An 18,476-nucleotide genomic window follows, 5' to 3' on the forward strand; every position below is an offset into this window, starting at 1 on the left:
TCTCACTGACTGTCTGTCTGTCCCTCACTCACTCACTCACTATCTATCCCTCACTCACTGTCTGTCCCTCATTCACTGTCTGTCCCTCATTCACTGTCTGTCCCTCATTCACTGTCTGTCTGTCCCTCACTCACTGTCTCACCCTCACTCACTGTCTGTCCCTCATTCACTGTCTGTCCCTCATTCACTGTCTGTCCCTCACTCACTGTCTGTCCCTCACTCACTGTCTGTCTGTCCCTCACTGTCTGTCTGTCCCTCACTGTCTGTCTGTCTGTCCCTCACTGTCTGTCTGTCCCTCACTCACTGTCTCACCCTCACTCACTGTCTCACCCTCACTCACTGTCTCACCCTCACTCACTGTCTGTCCCTCATTCACTGTCTGTCCCTCATTCACTGTCTGTCCCTCACTCACTGTCTGTCCCTCAATCACTGTCTGTCCCTCACTCACTGTCTGTCTGTCCCTCACTGTCTGTCTGTCCCTCACTGTCTGTCTGTCTGTCCCTCACTGTCTGTCTGTCCCTCACTCACTGTCTGTCCCTCACTCACTGCCAGTCCCTCACTCACTGTCTGTCTGTCCCTCACTCACACACTGTCTGTCTCTCACTCACTCACTGTCTGTCCCTCACTCACTATCTGTCCCTCACTCACTATCTGTCCCTCACTCACTGTCTGTACCTCACTCACTCTTTGTACCTCACTCACTGTCTGTCTGTACCTCACTGTCTGTCTGTCCCTCACTCACTATCTGTCCCTCACTCACTGTCTGCACCTCACTGTCTGTCTGTCCCTCACTCACTGTCTGCACCTCACTGTCTGTCTGTCCCTCACTCACTGTCTGTCTGTACCTCACTCACTGTCTGTCTGTACCTCACTGTCTGTCTGTCACTCACTGTCTGTCCCTCACTCACTCACTGTCTGTCTGTCCCTCACTCACTCACTGTCTGTCCCTCACTCACTATCTGTCCCTCACTCACTGTCTGTACCTCACTCACTGTCTGTCTGTCCCTCACTCACTGTCTGTCTGTCCCTCACTCACTGTCTGTCAGTCCCTCACTCACTGTCTGTCTGTCTGAACCTCACTCACTGTCTGTCTGTCCCTCACTCACTGTCTGAACCTCACTCACTGTCTCAACCTCACTCACTGTCTGAACCTCACTCACTGTCTGTCTATATCTCTCTCACTGACTGTCTGTCTGTCCCTCACTCACTATCTGTCCCTCACTCACTGTCTGAACCTCACTCACTGTCTGTATCTCTCTCACTGACTGTCTGTCTGTATCTCTCTCACTGACTGTCTGTCCCTCAATCACTGTCTGTCTGTCCCTCACTCACTGTCTGTCCCTCATTCACTGTCTGTCCCTCATTCACTGTCTGTCTGTCCCTCACTCACTGTCTGTCCCTCACTCACTGTCTGTCTGTCCCTCACTCACTGTCTGTCTGTCCCTCACTCACTGTCTGTCTGTCCCTCACTCACTGTCTGTCTGTCCCTCACTCACTGTCTGTCTGTCCCTCACTCACTGTCTGAACCTCACTCACTGTCTGAACCTCACTCACTGTCTGTCCCTCAATCACTGTCTGTCTGTCCCTCACTCACTGTCTGTCCCTCACTGTCTCAACCTCACTCACTGTCTGTCTGTATCTCTCTCACTCACTGTCTGTCCCTCACTCACTGTCTGTCCCTCACTCACTGTCTGTCCCTCACTCACTGTCTGTCCCTCACTCACTGTCTGTCCCTCACTCACTGTCTGAACCACACTCACTGTCTGAACCACACTCACTGTCTGAACCACACTCACTGTCTGTCCCTCACTCACTGTCTGTCCCTCACTCACTGTCTGTCCCTCACTCACTGTCTGAACCTCACTCACTGTCTGAACCTCACTCACTGTCTGAACCTCACTCACTGTCTGTCCCTCACTCACTGTCTGAACCTCACTCACTGTCTGAACCTCACTCACTGTCTGAACCTCACTCACTGTCTGAACCTCACTCACTGTCTGTCCCTCACTCACTGTCTGAACCTCACTCACTGTCTGAACCTCACTCACTGTCTGTCCCTCACTCACTGTCTGTCCCTCACTCACTGTCTGAACCTCACTCACTGTCTGTCTGAACCTCACTCACTGTCTGTCTGTATCTCTCTCACTCACTGTCTGTCCCTCACTCACTGTCAGTCTCTCACTCACTGTCAGTCCCTCACTCACTGTCTGTCTGTCCCTCACTCACTGTGTCTGTCCCTCACTGTCTCTGCCCCTCACTGTCTGTCTGTCCCTCACTGTCTCTGCCCCTCACTGTCTGTCTATATCTCTCTCACTGACTGTCTGTCTGTCCCTCACTCACTCACTCACTATCTGTCCCTCACTCACTGTCTGTCCCTCATTCACTGTCTGTCCCTCATTCACTGTCTGTCTGTCCCTCACTCACTGTCTGTCCCTCACTCACTGTCTGTCCCTCATTCACTGTCTGTCCCTCATTCACTGTCTGTCCCTCACTCACTGTCTGTCCCTCACTCACTGTCTGTCCCTCACTCACTGTCTGTCCCTCACTCACTGTCTGTCCCTCACTCACTGTCTGTCCCTCAATCACTGTCTGTCTGTATCTCTCTCACTGACTGTCTGTCTGTATCTCTCTCACTCACTGTCTGTCTGTCCCTCACTCACTGTCTGTCTGTCCCTCACTCACTGTCTGTCCCTCATTCACTGTCTGTCCCTCACTCACTGTCTGGCCCTCACTAACTGTCTGGCCCTCACTCACTGTCTGTCTGTCCCTCACTCACTGTCTGTCTGTCCCTCACTCACTGTCTGTCCCTCACTCACTGTCTGTCCCTCACTCACTGTGTGTCTGTCTGTCCCTCACTCACTGTCTGTCCCTCACTCACTGTCTGTCTGTCCCTCACTGTGTGTCTGTCTGTCCCTCACTCACTGCCAGTCCCTCACTCACTGCCAGTCCCTCACTCACTGTCTGTCTGTCCCTCACTCACACACTGTCTGTCTCTCACTCACTCACTGTCTGTCTGTCCCTCACTCACTATCTGTCCCTCACTCACTCTCTGTACCTCACTCACTCTCTGTACCTCACTCACTGTCTGTCCCTCACTCACTGTCTGTACCTCACTCACCTCACTCACGGTCTGTCCCTCACTCACTCTCTGTCCCTCACTCACTCTCTGTCCCTCACTCACTCTCTGTCCCTCACTCACTGTCTGTCCCTCACTCACTCTCTGTCCCTCACTCACCTCACTCACTGTCTGTCCCTCACTCACTGTCTGTCCCTCACTCACTCTCTGTCCCTCACTCACTCTCTGTCCCTCACTCACTCTCTGTCCCTCACTCACTCTCTGTCCCTCACTCACTCTCTGTCCCTCACTCACTCTTTGTCCCTCACTCACCTCACTCACTGTCTGTCCCTCACTCACTGTCTGTCCCTCACTCACTCTCTGTCCCTCACTCACTCTCTGTCCCTCACTCACCTCACTCACTGTCTGTCCCTCACTCACTGTCTGTCCCTCACTCACTCTCTGTCCCTCACTCACTCTCTGTCCCTCACTCACTCTCTGTCCCTCACTCACTGTCTGTCCCTCACTCACTCTCTGTCCCTCACTCACTCTCTGTCCCTCACTCACTCTCTGTCCCTCACTCACTCTCTGTCCCTCACTCACTCTCTGTCCCTCACTCACTCTCTGTCCCTCACTCACTCTCTGTCCCTCACTCACTCTCTGTCCCTCACTCACTCTCTGTACCTCACTCACTCTCTGTACCTCACTCACTCTCTGTACCTCACTCACTCTCTGTACCTCACTCACTGTCTGGCCCTCACTCACTCTCTGTCCCTCACTCACTCTCTGTCCCTCACTCACTCTCTGTCCCTCACTCACTCTCTGTACCTCACTCACTGTCTGGCCCTCACTCACTCTCTGTCCCTCACTCACTCTCTGTCCCTCACTCACTCTCTGTCCCTCACTCACTCTCTGTACCTCACTCACTCTCTGTCCCTCACTCACTCTCTGTACCTCACTCACTGTCTGGCCCTCACTCACTCTCTGTCCCTCACTCACTCTCTGTCCCTCACTCACTCTCTGTACCTCACTCACTGTCTGTACCTCACTCACTCTCTGTACCTCACTCACCTCACTCACTGTCTGTACCTCACTCACTCTCTGTCCCTCACTCACTCTCTGTCCCTCACTCACTCTCTGTCCCTCACTCACTCTCTGTCCCTCACTCACCTCACTCACTCTCTGTACCTCACTCACTGTCTGTCCCTCACTCACTCTCTGTCCCTCACTGTCTGTCTGTCCCTCACTCACTCTCTGTACGTCACTCACCTCACTCACTGTCTGTACCTCACTCACTCTCTGTCCCTCACTCACTCTCTGTCCCTCACTCACTCTCTGTCCCTCACTCACTCTCTGTCCCTCACTCACTCTCTGTCCCTCACTCACTCTCTGTCCCTCACTCACTGTCGCGATCCTTTCATAAATCAAATAGTTCCAGAGAATTATGATTCTATTTAAAATTGCAGCCATTATTTGTGTTTATTATTTTTTGTGAGTGTTACTATTTAAATTGTGATTACTGTTGACATCACTGAGGACATGCCCGAGGAAGCTCGTTCAAAAAAGGGTGTCAGGATAAACCCATCAACTACAGGCCAGTCCGTTTAACATTGATAGTGGGGAAACTTTCAGAAACGATAATCCGGGACAGAATTAACAGTCAAAATTCATTAAAACAGAGATCGATAGGTTTCTAGATATTAAAGGCATCGAGGGATATGGGGATGGTGCAGGAAAATGGGGTTGAGGTAGAAGATCAGCCATGAGCTTGTTGAATGGCGGAGCAGGATTGAGGGGCCGAATGGCCTACTCCTGCTCCTAGTTGTTATGTTGCTATGTTACTTGGACGAGTGTGGATTGATTAAGGAAATCCAGCACGGATTTGTTAAAGGCAAATCATGTTTAGCCAACTTGATAAGTGTTTTTTGATGAGGTAACAGAGAGGGTCGACGAGGGCAATGCAGTTGATGTGGTGAATATGGACTTTCAAAAGGCGTTTGATAAAGTGCCGCACGGTAGGCTTTTCATCAAGATTGCGGCCCATGGAGTAAAGGGGGCAGTTGCAACATGGATATAGAATTGGCTAAGTGACAGGAAACAGAGAGTAGTGGTGAACGGTTGTTTTTCGGACTGGAGGGAGGTGTACAGTGATGTTCCCCAGGGGTCGGTGCTGGGACCACTGCTTTTCTTAATATATATTAATGACTTGGACTTGGGTGTACAGGGCACAATTTCCAAATTTGCAGATGACACAAAACTTGGAAGTGTAGTGAACAGTGAGGAGGATAGTGATAGACTTCAAGAGGATATAGACAGGCTGGTGGCATGGGCGGACACGTGGCAGATAAAATTTAACGTGGAAAAATGCAAAGTGATACATTTCAGCAGGAAGAACGAAGAGAGGCAAAATAAACTAAAGGGCACAATTCTAAAAGGGGTGCAGGAACAGAGAGATCTGGGGATATATGTCTACAAATCGTTGAAGATGGCAGGGCAGGTTGAGAAAGTGGTTAAAAAAGCATACGGGATCCTGGGCTTTATAAATAGAGGCATAGAGTACAAAAGTATGGAAGTCATGATGAACCTTTATAAAACACTGGTTCGGCCACAACTGGAGTATTGTGTCCAGTTCTGGGCACCGCACTTTAGGAAAGATGTGAAGACCTTAGAGAGGGTGCAGAAGAGATTTACTAGAATGGTTCCAGGGATGAGGGGCTTTAGTTACGTGGATAGACTGGAGAAGCTGGGGTTGTTCTCCTTGGAACAGAGACGGTTGCGAGGAGATTTGATCGAGGTATTCAAAATCACGAAGGGTCCAGACAGAGTAGATAGAGAGAGACTGTTCCCATTGGCGGAAGGGTCAAGAACCAGAGGACATAGATTTAAAGTGATTGGCGAAATAAACAGGCCGCAGTCCGTCAATGTTCCTCCGGTATTTTTCCGCGGCATGTTTGAAAAGTGTGTCTTTGCTGATTTAGTGATGAGCTGTTTCCCCTCTCCCCGAAGGTCCTGTCACTTTAAGCTGCAGCGATGAGCTCCGAGATGTGGGTGGGAACCTGGAGGCCTCACAAGCCGCGAGCACCAATCGCGGCCTATTACAGCAGCCCAGGGCCCAAGTACGGACTCCCAGGATCGACAGGTAGGCACTGGACCAGTCTGAATGGTCACAAGCTCCCCGTTTGGTGACGGCCACAGGCTCAGGGGAGGAGGGATGCTGCAGTCTGAAGCAGGGGCCCCACACACCGCAATATCTACAGTCAGCACCGTGTCCTGATTATTTCCAAAGGACAGCGACTACCAGGAAAGATTGGAACCTCTAACGGTGTAGCCTCAGCTGAGGTTAAGGTGCTACGATTAGACTCAGTGCCTGTGAGGTAGGGAGAGGGATTAAAGCTGTCAGGTTTCCCAGTGCTGCTCTCTCCCCAGTGACCCCGGCTACAGATGTGAGGACATTGGTTGAGAGCAGGTTTGGGGTTTGCCGGTGCATTAACACTTGCTGTTTGGGGTCACTATTGAAGGCTCACACCCAGGGTGAAGATTCCCAGCACCCACAGGGCCATCTGCGGAAACAAGGAGAGGAGGGAAGAAATGGAAAGATAAATGATGGGGAAAAAAAGCTTTTTATGGGTGGAAATAAGTCAGAAACCTCCTCCTAAATGGTGTTCCATGTTTAACCAGTCTGGGGAGTGGTCACAGGAACAGCACACTCCCGGACATCCAGCTAACTGAGAAATAATAGCAGCTCACACTTTATAAACAGAAGAAAGAACTTCCATTTATAAGAACATAAGAAATAGAAGCAGGAGTAGGCCATTCGGCCCCTCGAGCCTGCTCCATCATTCAATCAGATCATGGCTGATCTTTGACCTCAACTCCACTTTCCTGCCCGATCCCCGTATCCCTTGATTCCCCTAGAGTCCAAAAATCTATCGATCTCAGCCTTGAATATATTCAATGACTGAGCATCCACAGCCCTCTGGAGTAGAGAATTCCAAAGATTCATCACCCTCTGAGTGAAGAAATTCCTCCTCATCTCAGTCTTAAATGCCCGACCCCTTATCCTGAGACTATGCCCCCTAGTTCTAGACTCTCCAGCCATGGGAAACAATCTCTCAGCATCTACCCTGTTGAGCCCCCTCAGAATCTTATATGTTTCAATGAGATCACCTCTCATTCTTCTAAACTCCAGAGTATCGGCCCATTCTACTCAACCTCTCCTCATAGGACAACCCTCTCATCCCAGGAATTAATCTAATGAACCTTCATTGCTCCGCCTCTATGGCAAGGACATCCTTCCTCAGATAAGGAGACCAAAACTGCACACAATACTCCAGATGTGGTCTCACCAAGGCCCTGTATAACTGCAGTAAGACATCCCTGCTCCTACACTCAAATCCTCTTGCAATGAAAGCCAACATACCATTCGCCTTCCTAACTGCTTGCTGCACCTGCATGTTTGCTTTCAGTGACTGGTGTACAAGGACACCCAGGTCCCTTTGTACATCAACATTTCCCAATCTATCACTATTTAAATAATACCCGGCCTTCTGTTTTTCCTTCCAAAGTGGATAACTTCACATTTATCCACATTATACGGCATCTGCCATGTATTTGCCCACTCACTCAACTTGTCTAAATCACCTTGAAGCCTCTTTGCATCCTCCTCACAACTCACAATCCCACCTAGTTTTGTGTCGTCAGCAAACTTGGAAATATTACATTTGGTTCCCTCATTCAAATCATTGATGTGTATTGTGAATAGCTGGGGCCCAAGCACTGATCCCTGCGGTACCCCACTGGTCACTGCCTGCCACCCGGAAAAAGACCCGTTTATTCCTACTCTCTGTTTCCTGTCTGTTAACCAATTCTCAATCCATGCCAGTATATTCCCCCCAGTCCCATGTGCTTTAATTTTGCACACTAACCTCTTGTGTGGGACCTTATCAAAACCTTCTGAAAATCCAAATACACCACATCCACTGGTTCCCCCTTATCTATTCTACTAGTTACATCCTCAAAAAACTCCAGTAGGTTTGTTAAGCATGATTTCCCTTTCATAAACCCATGTTGACTTTGTCTAATCCCGTTGATATTTTCCAAACGTTCTGTTATCACATCTTTTATAATAGACTCCAGCATTTTCCCCACTACTGATATTAGGCTAACTGGTCTGTAATTCCCTGTTTTCTCTCTCCCTCCTTTTTTTAAACAGTGGGGTTACATTTGCCACCCTCCAATCTGCGGGAACTGTTCCAGAATCTATAGAATTTTGGAAGATGATAACTAATGCATCCACTATTTCCATGGCTACCTCTTTCAGTATTCTGGGATGCAGATTATCAGGTCCTGGGGATTTATCGGCTTTCAGTCCCATTAATTTCTCCAGCACTATTTTTTTACTAATACTAATTTCCTTTAATTCCTCCTTCTCACTGGTCCCTTGGTTCCCTCGCATTTCTGGGAAGTTATTTGTGTCCTCTTCCGTGAAGACAGAACCAAAGTATTTGTTTAATTGCTCTGCCCTTTCCTTGTTCCCCATTATAAATTCTCCCGTTTCTGACTGTAAGGGATCTACATTTGTCTTCATTAATCTTTTTCTTTTTACATACTTGTAGAAGCTTTTACAGTCCACTTTTATGTTCCTTACAAGTTTACTCTCATACTCTATTTTTCCCCTCTTAATCAATCTCTTGGTCCTTTTTTGCTGAATTCTAAACTGCTCCCAATCCTCAGGCTTGCTACTTTTTCTGGCAACTTCACATGACTCCTCTTTGGATCTAATACTATCCTTAATTTCTTTTGTTAGCCATGGTTGGGCCGCTTTTCCTTTTTTGTTTTGCGCCAGAAAGGAATGTATAATTGTTGCAATTCTTGCATTCGTTCCTTAAATGTTAGCCATTGCCTGTCCACTGTCATGCCTTTTAATGAAGCTTCCCAATCTATCATAGCCAACTCACTCCTCATACCTTCGTAGTTTCCTTTGTTTCGACCCTAGTTTCAGATTGGACTACTTCACTTTCCACCTTAATGAAGAATTCTATCATGTTATGGTCACTCTTCCCTAAAGGACCCCGCACAACAAGATTATTAATTAACCCCTTCTCATTGCACAATACCCAATCGCGGATAGCCTGTTCCCTGGTTGGCTCCTCAATGTACTGGTCTAAAAAACCATCTCGTACACACTCCAGGAATTCATCCTCCACAGTGTTATTGCTAATTTGGTTTGGCCAGTCTATATGCAGATTAAAGTTACCCACGATTACTGTAGTTCTAGAGATTACCACCTTTGTGGTCCTGCTTTTTAATTTAGTGCCTTGATGCTCAAACTCTCTCAGCAGAATCTTTTTCTTAGTCCTACCTACGTGGACCACGACAACTGGACCCTCCCCCTCACCCTCCCCTTCCAAGTTCTTCTCCAGCCCGGAGGAGATGTCCTTAACCCTGGCACCGGGTCGGCAACACAGCCTTCGGGACTCATGCTCCTGGCTGCAGAGAACAGTGTCTATCATCACACGGACTGCAGCGGTTCAAGAAGGCGGCTCACCACCACCTTCTCAAGGGCAATTAGGGATGGGCAATAAATGCCGGCCTCGCCAGCGACGCCCACATCCCATGAACGAATAAAAGAAAAATCCCCCTAACTATACTGTCGCCTACTACAACCACCTTTCTTTTTACTCCCCCCACTTGAATGGCCCCCTGAACCACGGTGCCGTGGCCAGTTTGCTCATCCTCCCTGCAGTCCCTGCACTCGTCCACAAGGGCTGCAAGAACCTCGTATCTATTGGACAGGTGCAGAGGCTGAGGGTCCTGCAATGCTCCCTCCTGGATCCCCGTACCTGCCTCACTCACAGTCACACCCTCCTGTCCCTGATCACGTGCCAATTCTACAGTATTTAGTCTAAGGGGTGTGACTGCCTCCGGGATCAAAGTGTCCAGGTAACTTTCACCCTCCCTGATGGGTGGTAGAAGTTTGGAACTCTCTTCCGCAAATGGCAATTGATACTCGCTCAATTGCTAAATTTAAATCTGAGATAGATAGCTTTTTGGCAACCAAAGGTATTAAGGGATGTGGGCCAAAGGCAGGTATATGGAGTTAGATCACAGATCAGCCATGATCTTATCAAATGGCGGAGCAGGCACGAGGGGCCGATTGGCCTACTCCTGCTCCTATTTCTTATGTTCTTATGCTGCTTTTATCCCCGCTCTTGGGCCTCGGTCTGCCGCCGCTCTGTGGGATAAGTTAGGAAAAGCAAGGCAAAGCAAAGGAGCACCTCCCTCCTCCAACTCCCACACTTACCAAACTCCCAAGTCGTTAGCTCTGTGCCCGCTGCACTCAGATAAATGACTAGTTCCCTTCCCTCCCTCAACCTCTCCATCTCTCCGCCTCGCTCTCCTCCTTTAAGATGCTCCTTAAAACCTACCTCTTTGACCAAGCTTTTGGTGACTTGTGCCATTATCTTAGGAGGCTCGGTGTCAATTTTTGTCTGATTTATGCTCCAGTGAAGGGCCTTGGGACGTTTTACTATGTCAAAGGCGCTATATGAATGCAAGTTGTTGTTGGTCTCTGTTTTTGGAGGTGTTTGTTGAGTGAGGAATGTTGGTCCAGGACAGGAGGAGAACTTTAAATAGTCGAACAACAACCCGACCCCTCCCTCCCCGAGAACTGGGGCTCGGTTTAACGTCTCATCTGAAAGATTACAATTGCAAGAGTTCCACTCTCCCCCGCCTCCCCCCTCAGTACTGGCGTCTCAGCCAAGGTTCGGTGCTCTGGTCCTGGGGCAAAGTTTGAGAGTCTGAGCTCCGAATGTTTAGCGACTGACTGAACCACTCCCATTAAAACACAATGCAACTCGTCAACAGTGCCTCCTGTGGGTTCCTCAGGCAGGTCGAAGACAGGCTCTACAAGTGTGTCATTAGTTCTTTGGTGAACCACGGCAGATAGCCAACACGACAGGCCTCCTCGTGCACAGTATCCAATTCCGAGTGACATTTTGTGGCACGGATAATAATTAAATCTCAGCAGCCCCCGGCTGAGTTCCTGCAGATCAGTGTCAGAAATCAGGAGCAGACGACTTGATCACATTACCAATCAGCTCGTCACTCCCTTTGAGAATGTTTGTTCATCACAGTGTTCAGAGGAGTTTGCTCTCCGTCAGCTCCTGCTCGAGTCCGGCATTGGGAAGGTGGTAAGATAATGGACATGGCAGAAATGACAGAAGCAGCCCATCTCCATCCTGGTTAGTGGCTCCGTTGCCTGCTGTTAATTTAATTCCTTCACACTGTCGGGCCTAATGCAGAAGGTGCCCACGTAAAGTGCCAAAACATCAAAACACTCACGATTTCAATAGGAATTTTAGTGGCAAAAAAGCATGAAATTAATTGTAATGATTTCAAACCACAAGATATTAAATGCCAGGATGTACAGTACCATCTTTCACATTCCCGTGTCCTGGCCAACAATTATCCCTCAAACAACAATGAAATAAATGACCAGAGCATCTGTTCTACTGATGTCGATTGCGGGCTAAATATTGGCCCCAGGACACCGGGGAGAACTCTCCTGCTCTTCTTTGAATAGTCTGATGTCCACCTGAGAGGGCAGACAGGGCCACAGCTTAACGTCTCATCCAAAAGAGGGCCACTGAGACAGCGCGGCGCTCCCTCGGCACTGACCCTCCCGCAGCGCGGCGTTCCCTCGGCACTGACCCTCCCGCAGCGCGGCGCTCCCTCGGCACTGACCCTCCGAGAGCACGGCGCTCCCTCGGCACTGACCCTCCGGCAGCGCGGCGCTCCCTCGGCACTGACCCTCCCGCAGCGCGGCGCTCCCTCGGCACTGACCCTCCCGCAGCGCGGCGCTCCCTCGGCACTGACCCTCCGACAGTGCAGCGCTCCCTCAGTACTGACCCTCCGACAGTGCAGCGCTTCCTCAGTACTGACCCTCCGACAATGCAGCACTCCCTCAGTACTGACCCTCCGACAGTGCAGCGTTCCCTCAGTACTGCACCAGAAAGTCAGCCGAGATTTTGTACTTTAGTCTCTGGAGTGGGACATGAACCCACGATCTTCTGACTCGGAGGTGAGAGAGTGGGTTCAGGTACATCGATCATTGAAGTGTCATGAACTGGTGCAGAAAATAATCAAGAAGGCTAATGGAATGCTGGCCTTTATATCCAGAGGACTAGAGTACAAGGGGGCAGAAGTTATGCTGCAGCTACACAAAACCCTGGTTAGACCGCACCTGGAGTACTGTGAGCAGTTCTGGGCACCGCACCTTCGGAAGGACATATTGGCCTTGGAGGGAGTGCAGCGTAGGTTTACTAGAATGATACCCGGACTTCAAGGGTTAAGTTACGAGGAGAGATTACACAAATTGGGGTTGTATTCTCTGGAGTTTCGAAGGTTAAGGGGTGATCTGATCGAAGTTTATAAGATATTAAGGGGAACGGATAGGGTGGATAGAGAGAAACTATTTCCGCTGGTTGGGGATTCTAGGAGTAGGGGGCACAGTCTAAAAATTAGAGCCAGACCTTTCAGGAGTGAGATTAGAAAACATTTCTACACACAAAGGGTGGTAGAAGTTTGGAACTCTCTTCCGCAAACGGCAATTGATACTAGCTCAATTGCTAAATTTAAATGTGAGATAGATAGCTTTTTGGCAACCAAAGGTATTAAGGGATATGGGCCAAAGGCAGGTATATGGAGTTAGATCACAGATCAGCCGTGATCTTATCAAATGGCGGAGCAGGCACGAGGGGCTGAATGGCCTACTCCTGTTCCTATGTTGTTCCTCTGAGTGGCCACACTGAGCCCCTGGCTTCTTATACCTTAAAGTGCAGGAATAACTGACATTCAATGAGGGAAAGTCTGCAGCAATGGTGGATCGAGCATTCACCGGAGGAGTCCAGGACTTCCTGGTTTTAATCCATTCTGTCGTTGCTATAGCATCCCTCTCTGTGTTGTGTGTTTGCCTCCCTTCACACTTGCCATGGCCACTATTGTTTGCTGTTGTGAGTTCCTCTCTATGACTGTGTTTCGAGGACTAACTTATCATGTTTTGTGTAAATTGCCTCAGCTTCAGCTGGGTCAATATCCAACTGCGATCAAGAATGAACTCAGTGCAGTAACTCTGGGAATGTACCAAACCCTTGCTCAGAAACATAGTGGCCCAGATTTTGCCGGAGTGGAGCATCTCACTGCGAGCCCCATTAGTTCGACTTGTGCGTGCACATTCACTCTTTTAAAACGTTTTGCCCGCAAAGTTGGTCGAAGTGCGAGCTGATAATGGCGGGGCGAGGGAGGCGGGGCGTCTGGGACCTCAGTGAATGACGGGGAAACAGTCTATCTCCTTAAACAATGAGATGAAAGGATTGAGAAATAAACTGAGGAAGGACTGAGAAGGAAATAGGGTGGATCAGAGTCAAACCAGGTAAAGAAAGAAAAATAAAGAGAGGGTAAGAAAGATTGGATTACAAGAGAGAGAGAGAGAAAAAGGGACAGAAAGGAAAGGTAAGAAAAATAATTTTAAAATTAAAAATTTCACATTTTAAAAATTTTCCGAAAACAATTCACAACCTGAAGGAACATAGGAACAGGAGTAGGCCATTCAGCCCCTCGTGCCTGCTCCGCCATTTGATAAGATCATGGCTGATCTGTGATCTAACTCCATTTACCTGCCTTTGGCCCATATCCCTTAATACCTTTGGTTGCCAAAAAGCTATCTATCTCACATTTAAATTTAGCAATTGAGCTAGTATCAATTGCCGTTTGCGGAAGAGAGTTCCAAACTTCTACCACCCTTTGTGTGTAGAAATGTTTTCTAATCTCGCTCCTGAAAGGTCTGGCTCTAATTTTTAGACTGTGCCCCCTACTCCCAGAATCCCCAACCAGCGGAAATAGTTTCTCTCTATCCACCCTATCCGTTCCCCTTAATATCTTATAAACTTCGATCAGATCACCCCTTAACCTTCGAAACTCCAGAGAATACAACCCCAATTTGTGTAATCTCTCCTCGTAACTTAACCCTTGAAGTCCGGGTATCATTCTAGTAAACCTACGCTGCACTCCCTCCAAGGCCAGTATGTCCTTCCGAAGGTGCGGTGCCCAGAACTGCTCACAGTACTCCAGGTGCGGTCTAACCAGGGTTTTGTATAGCTGCAGCATAACTTCTGCCCCCTTGTACTCCAGTCCTCTAGATATAAAGGCCAGCTTTCCATTAGCCTTCTTGATTATTTTCTGCACCTGTTCATGACACTTCAATGATCTATGTACCTGAACCCCTAAGTCCCTTTGGACATCCACTGTTTTTAACTTTTTACCATTTAGAAAGTACCCTGTTCTCTCCTTTTTTGATCCAAAGTGGATGACCTCACATTTGTCTACATTGAATTCCATTTGCCACAGTTTTGCCCATTCACCTAATCTATCAATATCGCTTTGTAATTTTATGTTTTCATCTACACTGCTTACAATGCCACCAATCTTTGTGTCATCGGCAAACTTAGATATGAGACTTTCTATGCCTTCATCTCAGTCAGAATAAATATTGTGAATAATTGAGGCCCCAAGACAGATCCCTGCGGGACTCCACTAGTCACATCCTGCCAATGTGAGTACCTTCCCATTATCCCTACTCTCTGTCGCCTTTCGCTCAGCCAACTTCCTAACCAAGTCCGTACTTTTCCCTCGATTCCATGGGCTTCTATCTTAGCTAACAGTCTCTTATGTGGGACCTTATCAAATGCCTTCTGGAAGTCCATATAAATAACATCCATTGACATTCCCCTGCCCGCTACTTTAGTCACCTCTTCAAAAAATTCAATCAGGTTTGTCAGGCACGACCTCCCTTTCACAAATCCATGCTGGCTCTCTCTGATTAACTGAAAATTCTCGAGGTGTTCAGTCACCCTATCCTTAATTATAGACTCCAGCATTTTCCCCACAACAGATGTTAGGCTAACTGGTCTATAATTCCCCGGTTACCCTCTCTCTCCTTTCTTAAAAAGTGGAATGACATGTGCAATTTTCCAATCTAGAGGGACAGTTCCTGAATCTAGAGAACTTTGAAAGATTATCGTTAGGGCATCTACAATGTGCTCACCTACTTCCTTTAAATCCCTGGGATGGAAACCATCTGGTCCTGGGGATTTGTCACTCTTTAGTGCTATTATTTTCTTCATTACTGTTGCTTTGCTTATGTTAATTTTATCGAGTCCCTGTCCCCGATTCAATATTAGTTTTCTTGGGATTTCCGGCATGCTATCCTCTTTTTCTACTGTAAATACTGACGCAAAGTAATTGTTCAACATGTCCGCCATTTCCCCATTGTCAATGACAATATCCCCACTTTCAGTTTTTAAGGGGCCAACACTGCTCCTGACCACCCTCTTTTTCCTAATGTAACTATAAAAGTTCTTCGTATTGGTTTTGATATCCCTTGCGAGTTTCTTTTCATACTCTCTTTTTGTAGCTCTTACTATCTGTTTTGTGACCCTTTGTTGATCTTTGTATCTTTCCCATTCGCCAGGATCGGTGCCATTTTTTGCCTTTTTGTATGCCCTTTCCTTATGTCTTATACTGTCCCTTACCTCTTTAGTCGTCCATGGCTGTTTTTTTTGGCAAGTAGAGTTCTTGCCCCTCAGGGGTATAAACCGGTTCTGTATCACGTTAAATGTTTCTTTAAACATTTCCCACTGATCATCAGTCGTTTTACCCATTAACAGATTTGCCCAGTTTACTGTGGACAGTCTCTGTCTCACCCCATTGAAGTCGGCCTTACCCAAGTCTAGAATCTTAGCAGCTGATTCACTTTTTTCCCTTTCAAACACTACATTGAACTCGATCATGTTATGATCACTATTGGATAGATGTTCACGCACAGTTAAGCCGTTAACTAAATCTGGTTCATTACTCATTACTAAAGGAATGAGACTCCACACTTATAATTGTTCACTTTCTGGGCCAGGGAGGTCGATTCGCAATCACTAATAATTAGCTTGCCGTTAACAGGGTACTTAGGCTCTCAATTCTCAGACTTAACTCTCTGCGGCGAGTTTAATGGGCAATTAATGTGCAAATGCAGAACTTTATGAAAATCACGCGGAGGTTGAGCGCGAGATGCCGTTTTCACAAAGTTAACTGTGGAGTGGCGTAAATCGTCCAGCGACTTGTGGTGATTCACAATTCATGGGGGTAACTCTTGCTCACCACAAGTTGCTGGCTGATTTGTGCATTAATAACATCGCGCGTCATTAAATGCACAAAGGTTTTAGCAAAATCTGGCCCAACAATTCAACTCTTCAAACATTATTTGGAGATTCGATGGGCCAAAAGAACAAATTAAGAATGATTTTTCTTGAGGGAGGGGACGTACCCTCAGGGCCACTTCTATAAATCCGATGGTAACACGGAATTATTGACATTGATCGTCCTCATCTTTTGCCCTCTCCAATTTGAACACCAAGAACAAAAGAACTTGTGTTTCTCCAGCAACTTTCACCACCTCAGGACGTCCCAAAGTGCTTCACGACCAATGAAGTACTTTTGAAGTGAAGTCACTGTTGTAATGTGGGAAACGTCAGAGATGCTGGGGGTGACTTTGTGCAAAAGTGTAAAACGGGTGATCGCGAGTCGGGAATCGTTTCACATCTTGCCCCATTTTATTTCCATTGACTTCAACAACGTCCTTCTCAACCCTATCCATAGAGCGAGGGACCACGCCCCATCCCATCCCCTCCCCCCCAATACCATCCCATCCCCTCCCCCCCCATCCCCTCCCCCCCAATACCATCCCATCCCATCCCCTCCCCACTCCACCCGCCCCCCGTCCCATCCACCCCACTCCACCCCCCCGTCCCATCCACCCCACTCCACCCCCCCGTCCCGTCCCACCCATCCCAACTCCACCCCACTCCCACACCCCACCGTCAACCGGGAGTCCACTCAAACCAGCAGAACTGGAGTACTGTGTTCGACCCTCAATCTCCAACATACCATGTGACCTGCATTGTACCATGTGACCTGCATTGTACCATGTGACCTGCATTGTACCATGTGACCTGCATTGTACCATGTGACCTGCATTGTACCATGTGACCTCCAAGTGTGTGATCCGAATGTTACGATGTAGAAACATTAACTGTGGATCTACACCGTGCATCTCAGTTTATTTATCTCTCTCTCTCCCACCACCCATTTTGGAGGCGAAAGCAACTTTGTTCAAAAAAAGAGTTTTCATTGGTTGCAAAACTGGGCTTTACAGCCAATAAAAAGCTCAGATGGCTAAGATTGACATGGGGGTATGACAGTAAATGCTGGTCACGACCGAGTGTCCCCTCAAACCTGGCAGGACCTGGGGAGTAAACCCATCCCTGGCACTGTAAGGGTTAATGTACACGGGGAGTAAACCCATCCCAGGCACTGTAAGGGTTAATGTACACGGGGATTAAACCCATCCCTGGCACTGTAAGGGTTAATGATCGCGGGGAGTAAACCCATCCCTGGCACTGTAAGGGTTAATGTACACGGGGAGTAAACCCAGCCCAGGCACTGTAAGGGTTAATGTACACGGGGAGTAAACCCATCCCTGGCACTGTAAGGGTTAATGTAAACGGTGTAAACGCATCCCTGGCACTGTAAAGGTTAATGTACCTGGGACGTAAACCCAGCCCAGGCACTGTAAGGGTTAATGTACACAGGGATTGAACCCATCCCTGGCACTGTAAGGGTTAATGTACACTGGGTGTAAACGCATCCCTGGCACTGTAAAGGTTAATGTACCTGGGACGTAAACCCAGCCCAGGCACTGTAAGGGTTAATGTACACAGGGATTAAACCCATCCCTGGCACTGTAAGGGTTAATGTACACGGGGAGTAAACCCATCCCTGGCACTGTAAGGGTTAATGTACACGGGGAGTAAACCCATCCCTGGCACTGTAAGGGTTAATGTACACGGGGAGTGAACCCATCCCAGGCACTGTAAGGGTTAATGTACACGGGGAGTAAACCCATCCCAGGCACTGTAAGGGTTAATGTACACGGGGAGTAAACCCATCCCTGGCACTGTAAGGGTTAATGTACACGGGGAGTAAACCCATCCCTGGCACTGTAAGGGTTAATGTACACGGGGAGTGAACCCATCCCAGGCACTGTAAGGGTTAATGTACACGGGGAGTAAACCCATCCCTGGCACTGTAAGGGTTAATGTACACGGGGAGTGAACCCATCCCTGGCACTGTAAGGGTTAATGTACACGGGGAGTGAACCCATCCCTGGCACTGTAAGGGTTAATGTACACAGGGAGTAAACCCATCCCAGGCACTGTAAGGGTTAATGTACACGGGGAGTGAACCCATCCCAGGCACTGTAAGGGTTAATGTACACGGGGAGTGAACCCATCCCTGGCACTGTAAGGGTTAA

At 48.2% G+C, this 18,476-nt stretch overlaps 1 protein-coding gene across 1 annotated transcript in view; it reads left to right on the plus strand.

The window, feature by feature from the left end:
• Positions 1-18,476, plus strand: part of cimap1b (ciliary microtubule associated protein 1B) — a 57,567-nt gene that overhangs the window by 14,232 nt on the left and 24,859 nt on the right. Inside the window, exon 2 of the mRNA XM_067994279.1 lies at positions 6,062-6,194. Coding sequence (XP_067850380.1) covers positions 6,086-6,194 — 109 coding nt within the window. The 5' untranslated portion in view covers positions 6,062-6,085. The remainder of the gene's footprint in view (positions 1-6,061; positions 6,195-18,476) is intronic.

This window comes from Heptranchias perlo, chromosome 12, assembly GCF_035084215.1.
Source record: "Heptranchias perlo isolate sHepPer1 chromosome 12, sHepPer1.hap1, whole genome shotgun sequence".
Classification (NCBI taxonomy): Eukaryota; Metazoa; Chordata; class Chondrichthyes; order Hexanchiformes; family Hexanchidae; genus Heptranchias; species Heptranchias perlo.